We start from the raw sequence: 19,155 nt of genomic DNA, 5'->3' as shown, positions 1-19,155 counted from the left end.
TATCAAAATTGTTAGTAATAGTATTCACAATAAAAGTAAAATCTGAAAAAATATTTTGAGAAAAAATATATTTAAAAAAATGATGAAATCGGTGACATTTTGAAAGAAATTTGACAGTAAATTCTTCAAACATACCAGGCTCCAAGGTCCACGATCCCAGTGAGCTTGCTCACAGTTGTTGATCTCGCACCAAGCTTGGCTGGGCAGTCGAGTTTTAGAGTCACACATACTTTCATCTAAATTCCTGCGACTACTGCTGGACACACACCGTACCTCTCTTGTCTTTAACCGATTTTGACCACATTTTGGTACACACTATGAAAGGAAAAATAAATTTATACATTATTATAGCATCCAATTCTATGCCATAACTCAAAGTTATACTATATTTACTATACTACACTGTAGCATATAGTACCATGCCACATCCAAAGATATACTACACAGCGACAATTACAACAACAGCAGTAACAACCGAAGTTGACAAAGTTCAATACCTCCTTCAGTGAAGCTTCACATAATGAGTGATGGGCCACAAGCTCCTCTCAAATGAGAGGAATTCAATAAATCACTCAACTATAACACTTGGAAAATTAGTGAAGAAGCCTGTCTATGCAGTGGCTTGTTCTGCAAGAAACAGCAACTATATTTCCACAAATCAAACCCTACTCAATCAAAACAGGAATGACAGATAGAATAATGTAGTCATAGATATAGAAAAAGGAAGGATGGTCAAAGTTGAGATATTTTCAATTATTATTACTGCATGATCACAGCTGATCAAGAACTTGATCTAGGAAGAGTCATTATGCCAATATTAAAAGCACGCTCACTGGTTCAATTCCAGTTCTTTATTAGTCTATTGGTTAAATATCTATCCAAATAGCTAACCAATCATTTGTTTAATTTGTTGGTTAAACAGTCAGTTGTTTGTTTTGTTTTTTTATTCATAACGACTCAGCCTAGGCACAACAAAATTTGTTTCAACACACGAATTCACATAAAAAAATCTTGCAAACCATATACAGAAATGAAACTAACAATTTGTTTGACCAAATAAAACATTTGTGCATTTCATTAATTTAAAAATTTTTTCTAATATCTAAAGAATATAAACTCACCTCAGACCACTCCCAGGCCAGCCATATTGGTGGACAAACTTTATGATTACAAGACTCTTGAGATTGCGGAGGTACTTGTGTGTTAGCACAGTCTTTATCTTCCAGAATCACCTCTTCATTGTCATCAATAAACTGGACACATATCACTGACCGTTTTCTGATGCCACCAGCACCACAACTCTGGCTACATTCAGTCCAGTTCCCAGTTTTCCACCTGGAAAAGGAGTAGAGGTTGTAATACTGGCACAAGGTTTATTTTTACAAGAGTCTGATAACAATCTCTCAGGGTATATATACTTTATTAATAAAGCTTCAAAGATATCACAAAAACTATTGCTCAGAGTTTCACATTCCCGTTCGATGAACAGGAACATGAAACTCTGAGTAACAGTTTTTGTGAAGTCTTTCCAACTTTATTAATAAAGCATATTACACTACCTCTGGTATTCGAGTACTATTTTTTCTACCTTGTTTCACGTTTATGTGCTTACTCTGGTAAATACACACACACGAGGGGACACTAAAAAGTTCCTGGCTTTGGGTAAAAGAAAATACAGGAGGATCAGTTAATTATGATTTTATTGAACATATTCCCCTCCCAGATGCCCGTACTTATTGCAGCAGTCCTTCAGTTTTTCTAAGCCCTGTAAAAGAACTCAGAAGTTTGGGTATCCAACCAAGCTTTCCATGACACCTTTAAAGCATCCCTCTCACATATACAAATATATATATATATAATATATATATATATATATATATATATATGTTGAAGCACATAGGCTCACCTTCCTGAGCATTAAACTAATACACCTGTTTGTTGTTTACACACCCTTCTTCATCTTTTGTTCTTCTGTAAATTTCAACTATATATATGTATATGCATATATAGATACACACACAGACACATATATATACATATGTATATATACACACGCACATATATATCTGCATATATATATATACACACGCACATATATATCTGCATATATATATATATATATATATATATATATATATATAATATATATATATATATATAGGGAGATTTTACGAAAAAAACAAAAGACGAAGACAGGTGGTGTACAAAACAAATAGATGTATTAGTATAACGCTCAGGAATAGAAAAAGTCTTTTACATTTCGAGCCTACGCTCTTCTACAGAAAGGGACACAGAGAAAACAAGGAGAGAAAAAATGTATGTAGTGGGAAAGATGTAAAAGGCTAAACAATGTAAATAGATTTTAAGATGAGGTAACGTAAACTAAAAGTAACTTATCTAGTAATCTTTTGTCTTATGTGTATCCAATATTTCGGAACATACAAGTCCCTTCATCAGGGTTTAAAAGGAATTGTCCTTGGTTAGATGTTTCTTGTCGGAGATAAAATAATTTTATGATTATATTTAAATTTTCAAGCATTTCTCTTCCTTGTGAATGTTAGTGACATCAGTTATTAACTTATCGCTCCACAAATCAATTTCCATTACCTCTTTTCTAATGTGTAGCACATGTGTCTGTGTGTATGTCATGTTATGTATTGTGTGCCCAGCTCCAATCTATTATTTATTTGCGGGTTTAATTTATAGATGTGGAGGCGCATGGCTTAGTGGTTAGGGTGTCAGCATCATGATCATAAGATTGTGGTTTTGATTCCTGAACCAGGCAATGCATTGTGTTCTTGAGCAAAGCACTTCATTTCATGTTGCTCCAGTCCACTCAGCTGGCAAAAATTAGTAACGCTGTGATGGACTGGCGTCCCATCCAGGTGGGGAACATATATGCCATAGAAACCAGGAAACCGGGCCCATGAGTCTGGCTAGGCTTTAAAAGGGTGCATTTATTGAGGAGGCACAATGGCCCAGTGGTTAGGGCAGCGGACTCGCGGTCGGAGGATCGTGGTTTCGATTCCCAGACTGGGCATTGTGTGTTTATTGAGTGAAAACACCTAAAAGCTCCACAAGGCTCTGACAGGGGGTGATGGCGACCCCTGTTGTACTCTTTTGCCACAACTTTTACTCTCTCTTCTTGAATAACGCTGTGATAGGCTGGCATCCCGTCCAGCTGGGGGAAACACATATGCCACAGAAACCAGGAAACCGGGCCCATAAGCCTAGCTAGTCTTGTAAAGGTTGACGTTTATCATTAATTTATAGATAATCAAAGCTTCCTTAATTCTTAAGTTGCCAAGATTTCTATCATTGGCTTCAATAGTAACTTTAATTTGTTTGTTGTTGAGATGTTCCTTAATGCGCGAATGCAAAGTTCGAGTTGTGCTGCCGATCTAAAATGCCTTACATTTGTTGCATTCTCTTCAGTATGCTACACATTTATCTAAACTGAAACAAATGTTTACCACGTTCATACTTGAATCTTTTATGTTTCTACAATATCTTTTACTCTTATTCATTCTCAAACTGGATGGGCTTATAACAAGCCAACCAACACAAAAAAATATATCTAATGTGACTTCTTATCAATGTACCTGAAAGACCCAGACTGATGGGTCGAAACATATGTTGTACCTAATAAAAGTCTAATCCAAAATCCATCTCCTACTATCAATTGATACTATTACCCTAACTGTCACTGCAAAGTTCCTGAAGTAAATCCAATGGAAGTGGACCACAACTACGGGTGACAACAGGTAGCCTAAACTGTGTCGGTGCTCTACTCAACATTTAAACCCACTAATCTAATTATACATATATTTCTAAATTTTCTATTTTTATATATATATTTATATACACAATGTGTACGTATATTGTATATATATATTCAGGGTGTGGTAAGTAAACTGTTGTCTAAATTATGCAAAAATGAAAATGACTTGTCATTTTAACATATATTTACCAAAATTTTCTTTAAAATATCTTGAAATACCAAAGAGTAAATTTACTCAATAAAATCCCTATTAGTTTCAACCACAGCCTACAGACGACTTTGGAATCTCCTGAAACTCTTCTGGATGGTCTCCTTGTTTATGTTGGTGAAAGCTACCATGATCCTTGCCTTTAGTTCATCTTTGGTGTTACAAGGAGTTTTGTTGGTTTCTCGCTCGACTGCACCCCACACATAATAATCAAGAGATTTCAAGCCTGGGGAGTTAGGGAGCCAGATTTTAGGGGTGATGTGATCACTGAAATTGTCTAACAGACATGATTAGGTACTCCTGCTTGTGCAGCATGGTGCAGAGTCCTGTTGCTAGACATAGGGTCTGCACCATGCCTTCAAGGGGATGGCTGCTTTTGCACCATGCCTTCAAGAGGGTGGCTGCTGGAAGTAGTCACCCTCTTAACTCAGGGCAGCACTACCTCCTCCAGGTATTTGATGTAGGCCTCTGTGTTGAGTCTGAGGTCATGTGGGAAAATGAATGGAGGCATAATATCACCATCACTAGTGATTACTCCAGACATCATGATGTTGACCGGATGTTTGATTTTTATCTCTTTCAGATTGCACTGTCCTCAAATTGATACCCAAACACTCTGAAATGTCTGTATCGGAACTTCTGGCACAAATACCAAGCAGTAGAGCATGTCACTCTCAAATTTCTGGCAGAGTGAATTGTGTCATGGTGCTGTTTTTCTCACAGATGATGCCCAACTGACCCTACTATACTGTGTAGTTGATAAAATCAAAAACAAACAATGTACATGCACGAAATTAAAAATATAAAATGGCGATAATTTACCCATCACACCCTGTATATATATATATATATATATATATATATATATTATATATATATATATACACACACACAGACACACACGAAGTGATGGGTAAATTGTCGGTATTTTATTCTGTACGACTTTTTTCTTCCCTCTCTCTTTTTCTCTCTCCCTTTCTCTAACTTTCTTGGCATTCTCTGTGAGTGTATGTGTGTGTATATCTATATGAAATTTTCTTTAAGTATTTGTACATATATACTTATAGAGAAACAGTAACAGGAACACAGGAAAATGTCAATACAATTCCAGACACACAAACAGGTAGATAGATAGATAGATAGATAGAGAGAGAGAGAGAGAGAGACAGTTAGGTAGGCATGGAGGCAAACCCATTTAAAGACTGACACCATAACCCACAGAGAAAACAGGTCAAATATTGGTACAGTAAGACACATGCACATGCATGCACACACACACACACACACACACACACACAAACACACAATCACACACATTGTACAATAAAATGAAGTTATATCAGTTGTGAGCCTTGAATCAGAGATTAGAGTGTTGTGAATGTTCTGACATGTTCTCATCTTAAGAGATAAATAATTTTGCGAATCACACTTGAATTATTCTCACATTAAAGTAATAGGATTCAACAAACTCCACTAATAAACAATCAAATAGATTTATATTGAGATATGCCAATGAGGAGGCTCTATATCAGTGGTTTCTCAACCTTTTTACCCTTGCGTAACCCTTAAAATACATTACAAGCCTCAAGGATCCCCTGCGCAATAAAAATTATATATCATATCTTTCTATTTTTTTCATTGTGGTAAATCTCATATATATATATATATCACCGTGATCACCATGACCGACCAGGCTATCAGATGTTGCTACACATCGCTGGTCATAATGCGCTTTGCATTGTTTTAGCCTTCAAGTGACGCCACCCCGCTGGCTAAGCGAGCAGGCCAACAGAAGAAAGAGTGAGAGAAAGTTGTGGCGAAAGAGTACATCAGGGATCGCCACCACACCCTGCCGGAGCCTCATGGAGCTTTAAGTGTTTTCGCTCAATAAACTCTCACAACGCCCAGTCTGGGAATTGAAACCACGATCCTACAACTGTGAGTCCACTGCCCTAACCACTGGGCCATTGCGGCTCATCTATATGTGTGTGTGTGTATGTATATATATATATATATATATATTATATATATATATATATATGTGTGTGTGTGTGTGTGTGTATGTATATATATATATATATATATAAAATTCAAAATGGGGTGATTATAATCACCCCATTTTGAATTGTATGGATAATACCATACTAAATTCTGGTGCTTTTAACTTAAGTACCATATTCAACTGAATCTAAATTTTACTGAACTTATATATATATATATATATATATATATATATATATATATATATATAGGGTATCCATAAATTACAGACATCACTAAATATATCCCCAATGGTTGTTATATTCTTTTGATAACATAATAGGTTTGATAGGATGATGTCTACAATATTACAATAACCAATAATATGTTGTGCATGTATACTAATATCATGATCATGAAATTAGCATTAGCTTTTCTCACTCTTTCTCGTGGAACCCTAGTGTTCTGGGCAACCTCAGTTGAGAAATGCTGCTCTATATAGATACTTGATCTATCAGAAATAACAGCCAACTTTTCCTTTTCATAACCCTTTTGTTACCATATTTCTGCTTAAATATATTGCCTTTGCTTATTTAAATAATGTTGAAAATAATGAAGAATTCATCAAAATAACCGGTATTTGGAACGTAAATTAGCATGAAATTTTTATGGTATTTTTAGTTTACATCACTTTAAAACAGGAAATTTACATCATAAAACCATAGCTTGTTTCAGGCAAAGTTGACCTCAACAGAACTTGAACTCAGAACATAGCAATAGGCGAAATACCAGTAAGCATTTCGTCCAGCATGCTAATGATTCTGTCAGTTCACCACCTTAATAACAGTAATAATGATGATAATAATAATAATCCTTTCTACATTAGGCACAAGGCCTGAAATTTTGGAAGAAGGAGTTTGTCAATTACATCAATCCTAGTGCTCAATTGATACATTGACCTTGAAAGACACTGAAAGACAAAGTCAACTTCAGTGATATTTGAACTCAGAACATAAAATCAGAAGGAATTACGTTCTCTAAGTTCAAATGCCACTGAGGTCTTTTTCCTTTAAAAAAATAAGTCAATTCTTGCAGCAATAAAAATAATGGTTGGAACTGTTATGATAATGACTATGATGTTGATAATGATGATGATGGTGGTTAAGAAGAGGAGAAGGAAACATAGAGAAAGAAGTAAAAAATACTTACTGGGGTGGGCATGGCTGTAAGTTACACCATTGGTTTAGCTGTCCAGGCTTTGGCTGTGGAGAACACAATGCTTCATTCACAGGTATACCATTTGCTTCCATCCGACACATAGGGGTGGCAACACTCTGACCTGAAAATAATATGTATATGCATATATATATATTTATGGCTATCATCATTATCACCATCATCATTCATTACCACAATCCCCACCAACATCATCAACAGCATCACCCCCACCGCCATCATCCCCACCATCATCACCTTCACCACCAGCACCACAACCAGCATTATCATTGTCCTCCACATCATATTTATGTCTGTTTTTTCATGCTAACATGAATCAAATGAAGACTTATGGAGGCATTATCCTATGGACAGATGCCCCTTCTGTCACAAACCTTTAGCTGTTTTCCAATCCACAATCTTCAAAAGTCAAAACCACAGAGCATTAGGGAGTGTTGTTTAGAGGAATTATATAACCATGACATCACCACTTTGCTTAAATGATGTCAAGTGAAGATATGCTGAAAATAAACCTTCACATGCATGCATATGCACACGTGTGCATGTGCACACATGGTGGGATCGGGATGGAGAGAGGTGGGAGGGGAGGGAGAGAGAGATGGGGAAGAGGTGCTGGTGAGTGAAATGTGTATTTTTTTTACCTAAGTTTTTTCCTGTTACTTAGCCTGTCTGTAACACTTTCACATGAATAGTTGGAGGGAAAGGCAAAGAGTGAGAGAGAAAGATGGAGAGTGCTGTGTAATAAGTCCATAAAATTGTGCATAAAGTGTATATATAAAGTGCATTAAGTAATCATCATATTTCAATTTCCTTCATTTTTCAATGATTAGCAGACGAGCAACTGTCTTTTGATACAAACACAACACAGGCTACGTTTTCAGATTTTTTGGGACAAAGTTTTCAGAAATAACCCAATAAGTTTGCCATTAATTCTGTGAAATATTCACAGGTTCCTCTAGTATAGTATATTATTGTGACTAGAAGTGAAATGACTTTGCAAAATAGCTGGGAATTCTATATTTTTAAAATTTGCAATGGAATTGAAATTAATCATGTAAATAAAAACATTGTGTATATCTATAATATTATGTACAGTAATTGTATATAATGTAAAGTAATTATGATAAAATATTGCGTAATATTGTATTGATCAATAATATATTGATCTTGCAGGTCCAATCGAATTAAATACTAATGAATGTGCATTAAGTATTGTACAAATTGTTATTGTATATTTTGTAGGATTTATTGCACAGACAACAATGTGATTTATATGCAATAAAAATGCAAACAATCATCATCATCATCATCATCGTTTAACGTCCGCTTTCCATGCTAGCATGGGTTGGACGGTTCAACCGGGTTCTGGGAAGCCAGGACGCTGCACCAGGCTCCAGTCCGATCTGGAAGTGTTTCTACAGCTGGATGCCCTTCCTAATGACAACCACTCCATGAGTGCAGTGGGTGCTTTTTACGTGCCACTGGCACAGGTGCCAGGGGAGGCTGGCAATGGCCATGATCAGTTGGTGCTTTTTACGTGCCACCGGCACAGAAGCCAGTCAAGGTGGCGCTGGCATCAGCAGCATACGGATGGTGCTTTTTTAGGTGCCAGGGTAGGCTGGCAACGGCCACGATTGGTTGGTGCTTTCTGTCTTAATAGCTCCACTTAATTTTTATCATTCCATGAAATTCCCACAGGTCCCACTAATATTTTATTCACTGTTGCTTTGTATAACAATATTCATTTAATTCTCAACAAATTTTGTTTGACCAAATGGGCATGGGAAAGTGGACATTAAAATGATGATGATGATATATTACTGTGGCCAGCTGGAGCAACACCTTGAAGACTGTTTTACTTTATTACATTCTCATATCAAACTGTTTCACTTAGATTTCTAATTCATATGAAAAGGGTGCATAAATATCACAACTCTCATTTCATTTCCAGTAGAAAATCCCCAAGCCTAGTGTCTATTTGAAGGTGTAGTGGTTATGTGTGTATATAAACAAATACGTAAACCGATCCATGATTGAAAAGCATTTATTTACAGGGTTATAGGTACACTACATACAAATGTAGGCAACTGCTACGAGTTGCTAGAAATACAGAGTACATATTAGGAATGAATATATTTGTGTGTGTGCATGTTTCATTCGAAACAGTAGTCTATCGGCACTTTGAACATTTCTCTCTGTCTCTGTCGTCTGCCAAAAACTTGGGTCGTAGATAGATCTATCTCGTCTGCCTGCTCCTGTCTGTCTGCTGCTCTCTTGATTCACTATCGTATTTATAATAATTGTGGCAGCTAGAAAGACAGACATACTGCAGCAGAGTTTGTAATTAAATAGGTCAGCGCTTGTCCAGTTGAACTTCGCCTGACATGATGAGGTCGCAGGTCAAAGGGAGATGATCAATCAATTTTTGACAGGACAAAGAAAACCTTTTTTCGTGCCTGTTGATCGTCGTGGTTTGGAATTCTTGGATATGGTTTCGAATCTAGGCTTAGAGGAGGAGTAGTTAATTCTTACAAAGGGAATAAGAATCGTTATTTACCTTTACCACATGTCTTTGAACATTCAGACCAGTTGGAATGTTTCCATGAATATTTTGTGACATCATGTGAGGTCTTGTTAGCCTCAAATGGTACGTTATATTCATAAGTAATCCCAGTGTTTTCTTCTTGCAACAAAACCTGCAAAATAATGAATCTGTTTTTATCTTTTTATTTGCTTCAGTCATTAGACCGTGGCCATGCTGGGGTACAGTCTTATTTTTTAGTCAAATGAATCAACCTCGGGACTTTTTTTTTTATTAAGTCTGGTACTACTTATTCTATTGGTCTCTTTTGCAGAACTTTTAATTTATGGGGGCATAAACACAACAGCACCGCTTGTCAAGTGGTGATGGGGGACAAACACACATACAAAGACACACACACACACACACACACACACACACCACACACACACACACACAACACATATATATATGTATATGAGGGGCTTCTTTCAGTTTCTGTCTACCAAATCCACTCACAAGGATTTGGTTGGCCTGTGGCTATAATAGAAGACACTTGCCCAAGGTACCATGCAGTGGAACAGAACCTGGAACCACATAGTTGGGAAGCAAGCTTCCTACCACACAGCCATGCCTGCACCTTATATTTTAAGAAAGCAAAAAAAGGCAATAACCAGTTGGCTTCCTTTTGATGTGGCCATGTATAATAATCTTTCTGACCAGGAAATGGCAGGAACTGCAGATCTCCAGACAAAATGTTTTATAATATTTAGTTTCATTTTTCTTATAATCTGATTTCAAATTCTATTTGTCGCAATCTCATTCAAAGCATTGTTTTTGTTGCTTAGATCCAGATAACCACTTCTGTTCAACACACTTATAATTAAAGGTAACCTAGACAGGGCTGCTTTAAGAAAAATATAGGCCACTGCTCCCTTGACAAATTAATGTACTGAGGTCTCTACATACACAATGACATCTTGCATAGATAACATTGAGTTCCCAGATACACAGGGCTCCTGGACAACTACCTGATGTACCTACGCCTGTTCCAAACATGACCGTATGTTTTTCTTTTAGTTATAGTATGACTAGGATTATATTATCAAATGTGTTAACTTACCATTACAACAAAATTCTCCTGGATAGGTCCCAGGGCATAAAAGGATTCTGGTTCATCATTATGTCGATCATAATGTACAATAGTTCCAGCAACTGCAAACTTACGTGGCCAATCTATAGTCCACCCACCATTGATATAATAGACACTGCCCTCATTCTTTAGTGCTGTCAATGAGAAAATCAACAATTATTTATGGTCTAAGCTACTGGTATTTGTTCAGAATTACACTGATTGTCAATATAAAACAAAGCCATATAATAGGTTATCTCTACTACTAGTGGTATACAGTCCATACTGTAAGGTATATATATATATATTATATATATATATATATATATTATATATATGAGAGAGGTATTGGTGGCAGGTAATGCTATGTATATGTAAGTGCTTTGGAAGGACCATAATTAGACTCTCGGTTCAATAGTGATACAAGTAAGGAGTTTAATGCGGATTTTGTATGAGCATGTATATGTTAAATAAAATGAAACAATGAAGTCAAGGCTGTGTGGAATTTTCAGGACATTTATATAGAGAAAGATAGTCTTACAGCTGTTTCTGGGATACTAGGGATATCGCTTCATCAGAGACGATGTGAGATGGTTAAATAGAGGGAAATATTAGAGTTCAATATAAGGAGTTATTTTTGAAAAGGATGGAAATGAGGAGTATAGAGGGAAATAGGAGAATGAATGTAGAAATAAAAATATATAAAGATATGCAGTTCCATTATCTAAGGAAAGTGGTGTGTAGAAATGGTAGAAATGTTTCTTGTCCATGGTATGTAAATTCCGATAGGAGTTTATATTTTGTAATAACAAAAGGAAAGTGTGGAGACATAGATTCCATGTGCTGTCATTCAAAGGAGTCTTGTGGTGTGAATGAAAATTTGAGAATGTAGTGGTAGTATTAAGTGGATAAAGAGGGGAGAAGATATGTGCATGTTAAAATGGGGAGATGGTCAAAAGGAAATGGTGGAAAAGAAGAAGGAAAGAAAGAGGAAGAGAAAATGAGGAAAAAATGAAGAAGTGAAAGAAAGTGAAAAAAGGTGTGTTAGTTGGTGGTCAAAATATTATGAGGGGGATGGGAGAGGGGTAGGGGAAGGATAGGAAGAGATAAGAATGTGAGGAATGAATATGTGTAAAGAGTACGAAGGTGGGGGTGATATGTTACAATGACACTAAGGGATGAGTACAGAAAAAGGTATAGGGGTGGTTTCTAAAGTGAATAATAAACCTCAAAATGGCAGGGAAGACTGCTAAGATATAATGGTCAAGTTTCTATAAATAGACATATGTGTATATTGTACTGGCTAATGTGATAGTATGAGTAGAGGAATCAGAGAGAAAGAAAGAAAGAAAGAAGTGTATATTGATATACACATGCACACATGTACATATATGTGTGTGTATATGCACTATTATATAGGCCTGCATACCTGTATACTTAAACCCATACATATATGCATGTCCATATTTGAACCATTTTTCTATTGTTAATTCTTGTAGTCATAGTTTGTAGTAGTATTATGTATATAAGTAACAGCTGTAAGACTATCTTTCTCTATATAAATGTCCTGAAAATTCCACACAGCCTTAGCTTCATTGTCTCATTTTATTTAACATATATATATATATATATATATATATTATATATATATATATATATATATATATATATATATATAGATATATATATATATATGTGTGTGTGTGTGTGTGTGTGTGTGTGTGAAGGCACATGGCTAAGTAGTTAGGTTGTTGAACTCATGATCACTAGATCATAGCTTCAATTCCCTGATTGAGTGGTGTGTTATGTTCTTGAGCAAAACACTTCATTTCAAATTACTCCATTTCAATCAGAGGGGAATGTTGACCTGCTTGCCTAGCTACATGGGTGGTGTCATTTGAAGGCTAAAACAATGCAAAAGTATATTGTGACCAGCGATGTGTAACAACATCTGATAGCCTGGTCGGTCACATGATCACATGATTTATATACATAGACTACATAGGTACCATATAAAGAGCACCTGTTCCACACCATGAAAAAAGTATCTGTGCCAGCACTATGTAAAAGGCACCCATGATAGTGCAATGTCAGAAAGCACCCACGCTTGCACCACATAGAAAGCACCCTATATACACTCTGTAAAGTGGTTGGTATTAGGAATGGCATCCAGCTATAGAAACCATGCCAAAACAGACAAATGGAGCCTGATGAAAGATACTCCTCCAATACTCGTCCACAAAATTCATATTTTTTCCATCCAAATTATTTTGAAGACTGCAGAATAAATGATAATCAGATGGGACAATGTCTGGCGAATATGGTGAGTGGGGGCTCATTTCCCATTCAAACTGCTCCAGCCTTTGGAATGTCATCTTCACTGTATGTGGCTGAGCATTTTCCTGATGGAAGAACACTTTCCATCTTGAAACCAAAGATGGTCGTTTTTCTTCTAGCACTCACTTATGCCACTCAAGCTGCTTGCAGTAGATCTGCTTTGTTATCATTTGGTTTGCTTTGCCAGCTCCTGTTAAATTGTCTAACCCATGCCAGCAGGAAAAACAAACGTTAACTGATGATGATGGTGATGATGATGCTTCTCTCATGCTTGTGGTACTCAGACCACCCTGTTAGAGACATGGACAGTATATTTAGTGCTGGTAGTGACCAGTTCACATAGCATGACAACACAGAAACAAAATTGGTTTTCTCTGTTGGTGTGTGTGGGTCAGACGTAAAAGGCCCAATAAATGAGAAATGTGACACTGTGAAACCTGTCCTATCCTTGCTAGCCTTGAAAAATGGGTATAAAATGATAATGATGATGGTGATGATGATGATGAAAGGGTGGAGGAGGACAAGGACAGGGATGACAATGATGAGGATGAGAAGGAGGATGCAGAAAAGGAGGAGGAGGGAGTTATGGTTTTACATCTTGAGGATCCTCCTGCAGCATCTCAATGAAAATTTGATTTTATATTAAACTTCAACTTATTGATAATTTAATAGACACTGGGCCTCACTGAGGACATGACAGGGGACCTTGAGATGTGCTAATTTGCTGTACTTGACAAGATATATCAAGCTAAATAAAATCACTGTTTTCCACACATACAGGCTCGCCCTTTCAGGTGCTGGTACCACTTAAAAGGCACCCATACCAGTGCGGCATAAAAGCACCCATGCTCGTGGCACATAAAAAGCACCCAGCACATTCTGTTAAGTGATTGGCATTAGGAAGGGGATCCAGCCATAGAAACCATGCCTCAATAGACTGTTGGAATCTGGACAACTCCCTGCTAGCTAACTCCATGTCAAACCTATTTCTTTACTACCCTCAAGGGGCTAAACACAGAGAGGACAAACAAGGACAGACAAACGGATTAAATTGATTACATCGACCCCAGTGTGTAACTGGTACTTAAGGCGGAGAGCTGGCAGAAACGTTAGCACATCGGGCGAAATGCTTAGCGGTATTTCGTCTGCCATTACGTTGTGAGTTCAAATCCGCCAAGGTCGACTTTACCTTTCATCCTTTCAGGGTCGATAAATTAAGTACCAGTTACGCACTGGGGTCGATGTAATCGACTTAATACCTATGTCTGTCCTTGTTTGTCCCCTCTATGTTTAGCCCCTTCTGGGTAATAAAGAAATAGGTACTTAATTTATCAATCCCGAAAGGATGAAAGGCAAAATCAACCTTGGCGTGCTAACGTTTCTGCCAGCTCGCCGCCTTCAATGTCAAACCATCCAACCCATGCCAGTATGGAGGGCAGATGTTAAACGATGATGATGATGATGATGATGACGACGATGTTATTTTATGATAACACACAAGTAATGTGATCAAGGCCAGCATTGATAACTTATTGTAGGTAGGTACCTTACATAGACTTACCTAGATAATTCTTGCTTTCAGCTTTCTCAGCAATTCTTATATTCATAGCACCTCTTGGAATTCTTACAACTTCATGGTAATCTTGGAGAAAAAAATTTATATAAGAACAAAATCTTAGCTGGAAAATTTACATGACAGTTGACATTTTAAATATTCAACAGCTGTTATAATTATCTACGTGAAGGTGCATGGTTAGGGATGCTGCCCTGACAATTTCAAGATTATGGTTTTGGCTCCCAGACCAGTGATGTATTGGTGTTCTTGAGCAAAATACTTCATTTCATATTACACCAGTCCGCTCAGCTGTAAATGGGTAACCCTGCAATAGATTGGCATCCCATTCAGGAGGAATGTTAACCTACCCACACACCCTACCCACCAGCCAGCAGAGTGGCAATATTTGAAAGATACAGCAGTGTAAAGAATCGCATTGTGATCGGTGGTGTATAACATGTGATAGTTTGGTTGGTGGAGCAATAATTATTTACATTTATTGTTCTGGAGAAAAGAGTCATGTTAAGTCCCTTTCAAGATTTATATTGCACTTCAATAGTTATCTTCAACGTACAATACATAAGAAGAATGTGTTTAGAATTCTATACTATTATGACATCAGATGTTAAATTAGCACCAAAAAATAAGATTTCCATAATTTCGCATCTCCATAAAACAGGATATCAACCCCTTTGGATACCAACTTGCCTGAAACTGCCGACAATTCAACAATACAAATTTCTGTGTTAAAGTGATCTCAATTAAAACCTTCCACCAAAATTCCATGTTAATCTACATTCCAAACACCCGTTTAATAATGTTAAAGTTATTTCTCTTCATTGTTTTTTTTTTTTTTCAAAATTAATTGAAATATAACAAAAGTGGTAAAATAACCAAGGTAGATTGAATACATCGCCTAAGGATTTTTTCACAACTTTCATAACAGGTTTACTCTTATTATTCCACCAAAGTTTAATAGGCGCAGGAGTGGCTGTGTGGTAAGTAGCTTGCTTACCAACCACATGGTTCTGAGTTCAGTCCCACTGCGTGGCACCTTCTACCAAAGCCTTGTGAGTGGATTTGGTAGACGGGAACTGAAAACAGCCCGTCGTATATATGTATATATATATGTGTGTGTGTGTTTATGTATTTGTGTTTGTCCCCCCAACATCGCTTGACAACCGATGGTGGTGTGTATACGATTGCATGATTGCACCTAGGAAGTGACCCTCCAAAGCACAAGTTCAGGTAAGGTTGTTTATGGAAGACCAGCAGTCACACATGCATACCAGCCTTCCTTCTCCATGCCACCGATGTTATCTAAAGGGAAAGCAAAGGCCCGATACAGCTTCACACTAGTTATGGCGCAACTCATTTCTACAGCTGAATGTACTGAAGCAACGTAAAATAAAGTATCTTGCTCAAGAACACAACACATGGCCCAGTCCAGGAATCAAACTCACTACATCGTGATTGTGAGCCCAACACTAACCACTGAGCCATGTGTGTGTTTATGTGTGTGTGTTTGTGTGTGTGTGTGTGTGTGTGTATCAAGTATGGGTGTGTGGTTAAGTCATTTGATTCACAAACCCTGTTGTAAGATACTGGTTGTTGTCTGGCATTATACTGTGATAACTACAAAGATAAATGCAAATGTAAAATGACATAACTGTTACTTAATTCACAGAATATATTGCTGATTGAAAATTAAAAAAAGAACTACATGCAAAGTGACTGTCTTACCTCCCTGAGTTAAGATTTGATCAAAAGTACCAGATATGGTTTTACATGTAGATCCATCTCCACCACATACTCGGCATTTATCTTCCTTTGCAGCAGATCCAAGAACATGATCACAGCCAACATTCTACCAAAGCAACATACAAAATATCGATAACAGTTACAAAGCTTCAAATTCAAGGGAAGTGTATAATTGATGACATTAACCCTTTTGTTACCAACCTGGCTGAAACTGGCTCTGGCTCTCAGTACGAGTGTTATGTTTTCATAAGTTCTGAATTAAAATCTTCCACCAGACCTTGGTCACAATTTATGTTCTTAACACTAGCTTCATGATAACTAAGTTATTATTTTACTAAATCCTTTGTTATATTTAAAGTAATTGAAAGAAACACCTCATCTCAAAATAAATACTGTAACGAAAGGGTTAATCTCAGATTTGGCTGGTAACTTATCATATTGAAGAGTGTAAAGCAAAGTTGACCATGGCAGAATTTGAACTCAGAATGTAAAGCCACATAAATACAAACTACAAGGCATCATACTATCAATTTTACTAAATTACCCCCAAGGAATGTATGATAGTAAATATTAATAAGACATGCTTGAAGTGGTGTGTGTGTGTGTGTGTGTGTGTGTGTGTGTGTCATCATCATCATCATCATTTAACGTCCGCTTTCCATGCTAGCATGGGTTGTGCACCTTAAACTCATTTTCATTTAGGAAACAAAAATCTTTTGATATATTTTCCCCCTGACAAGAATAAATATTTTATCTTCTTAAAAGAATATACAAACTAAATTTAAATTAAATACATTATTATCTAAAAAGGATATATAAATTAATCTTTATTTTTTTTAAACAGTGGATCTCAAAGTACATAAAGCAATAAATTAAATGTTTAAATATAAGTACAGTTCTATATTTAAGAGATGAGGAATTATTCACATTATTTACATTATTTACATTTGATGGATATTTGTCCTCATCTTGTTTGTTGCTAACACAATGTTTCAGCTGATATACCTTCCAGCCTTCATCAGGTGTCTTGGGGAAATTTTGAACCTGGGTTCTCATTCCTAAGGTATTTTTCAATGTTGTTGTTATCATTATTATTATAATTATTATTATTATTATTATTCCGGTCACTGCCTGGAAACGAACACGGAATCTTGGGGTAAGTAGCCCGTGCTCTTAACCACTATGCTATATGCCCATGGGTATATGTTGCAGTGTTTAAGAGTGTGGGCTACTAACTCCAAGATTTCAAGTTCGATTCCAGGCAGTGACCTGAATAATAATAATAATAATAATAATAATAATAATAATAATAACAATAATAATAATAATAATAACAATAACAACATTGAAAAATAGCTTAGGGATGAGAACCCAGGTTTGAAATTTCCCCAAGACACCTGATGAAGGCTGGAAGGTATATCAGCCGAAACATTATGTTAGCAACAAACTAGATGAGGACAAATATCCGTCAAATGTAAATAATGTAAACAATGTAAATAAGATGTAAATATTAGGTTGAAAAGTGTTGGACTTTATCTAAAAGGGTTTCTCAACCCAATACTTGCATACTATCATTTATGGTCTCAATGTTCCCCCACAAAAAAAAGAATTATTTCATGTTCTCTTGAAAGTTTATAAAATTCTTAAAATGTTAACATTTCAAATAAAATTTAAATTAAGTATATTATCATCTAAACAGAATATATGCATTAAATTTGACCCTAAAAGAAATATCAAAAATATATAAACTAAATTTTTATATATCAACTGTGACCAGCAACATTTCTTTAAAATTTTGGGGTTTTTTTTTTCACTTTCAAAATGTATCCGTTGGATTGAAATTTTCTTTGGGAAACTTTACATAGATATTATATATACAAACTTACCCAGCATTCCCCATTGATGCAAATATCAAGTTTGTCTGGGAAACACCTAGTACCATCAATGACCTTTGGTGCACGTTCAGTGTAAAAGTTATATCCATTTGCTAAGCAGTTTAGTGCACATGGTTTCACATGAGCTGCAATGTAAAGAAGAAAAACCATCAATATAACTTTCACTTTACATCTAACACTATGCTAACCTGGAATGGTACAAGGGTTTTTTCATTAAATATTAGGAGTCATTTTCAAATGTATCATTTTAAAAATAAATCAAGGAACATTTTCTAACTACATTGATAAATGAAGTAGTTTACATGAGAACACTCAATCATCATCATCATCATCGTTTAACGTCCGCTTTCCATGCTAGCATGGGTTGGACGAATTTGACTGAGGGCTGGCGAACCAGATGGCTGCACCAGGCTCCAATCTTGATTTGGCAGAGTTTCTACAGCTGGATGCCCTTCTTAATGCCAACCACTCCGAGAGTGTAGTGGGTGCTTTTTACATGCCACCTGCATGGGGCCCAGTCAGGCAGTACTGGCAATGACCTAGCTCAAATCTTTTTACACATACCACCAGCACAGGTGCCAGTAAGGCGACATTGGTAACGATCACACTCTAACGGTGCCCTTTTACGTGCCACCGACATGGAAGCCAGTTCGCTGCTCTGGCAACGATCACGCTCAGATGGTGCTCTGCCACGGGCACAAGTGCCAGTAAGGTGATGCTGGTAACGATCACACTCGAATGGTGCCTTT

At 36.6% G+C, this 19,155-nt stretch overlaps 1 protein-coding gene and 1 long non-coding RNA gene across 2 annotated transcripts in view; one reads left to right on the top strand and one right to left on the bottom strand.

Annotated features, from left to right (window-relative positions):
* Positions 1–19,155, bottom strand: part of LOC115216418 (A disintegrin and metalloproteinase with thrombospondin motifs 6) — an 85,164-nt gene that overhangs the window by 2,639 nt on the left and 63,370 nt on the right. Inside the window, exons 15-22 of the mRNA XM_029785741.2 lie at positions 18,398–18,531; positions 16,494–16,617; positions 14,757–14,837; positions 10,850–11,013; positions 9,763–9,901; positions 7,179–7,308; positions 1,122–1,335; positions 136–315 (exon numbers count right to left, since the gene is read on the bottom strand). Of these exons, the coding sequence (XP_029641601.1) occupies positions 136–315; positions 1,122–1,335; positions 7,179–7,308; positions 9,763–9,901; positions 10,850–11,013; positions 14,757–14,837; positions 16,494–16,617; positions 18,398–18,531 (1,166 nt within the window). The remainder of the gene's footprint in view (positions 1–135; positions 316–1,121; positions 1,336–7,178; positions 7,309–9,762; positions 9,902–10,849; positions 11,014–14,756; positions 14,838–16,493; positions 16,618–18,397; positions 18,532–19,155) is intronic.
* Positions 7,829–11,945, top strand: LOC118765070. The gene is made up of 3 exons (XR_005000918.1): positions 7,829–7,916; positions 8,765–8,769; positions 11,854–11,945. It is a non-coding gene; the product is annotated as an uncharacterized LOC118765070 (long non-coding RNA).

Source organism: Octopus sinensis, linkage group LG10, assembly GCF_006345805.1.
Source record: "Octopus sinensis linkage group LG10, ASM634580v1, whole genome shotgun sequence".
In the NCBI taxonomy this organism is placed as follows: Eukaryota; Metazoa; Mollusca; class Cephalopoda; order Octopoda; family Octopodidae; genus Octopus; species Octopus sinensis.
Note: the sequence above shows the minus strand (reverse complement) of the source record. Positions and strands in the feature narration are given on the sequence as shown.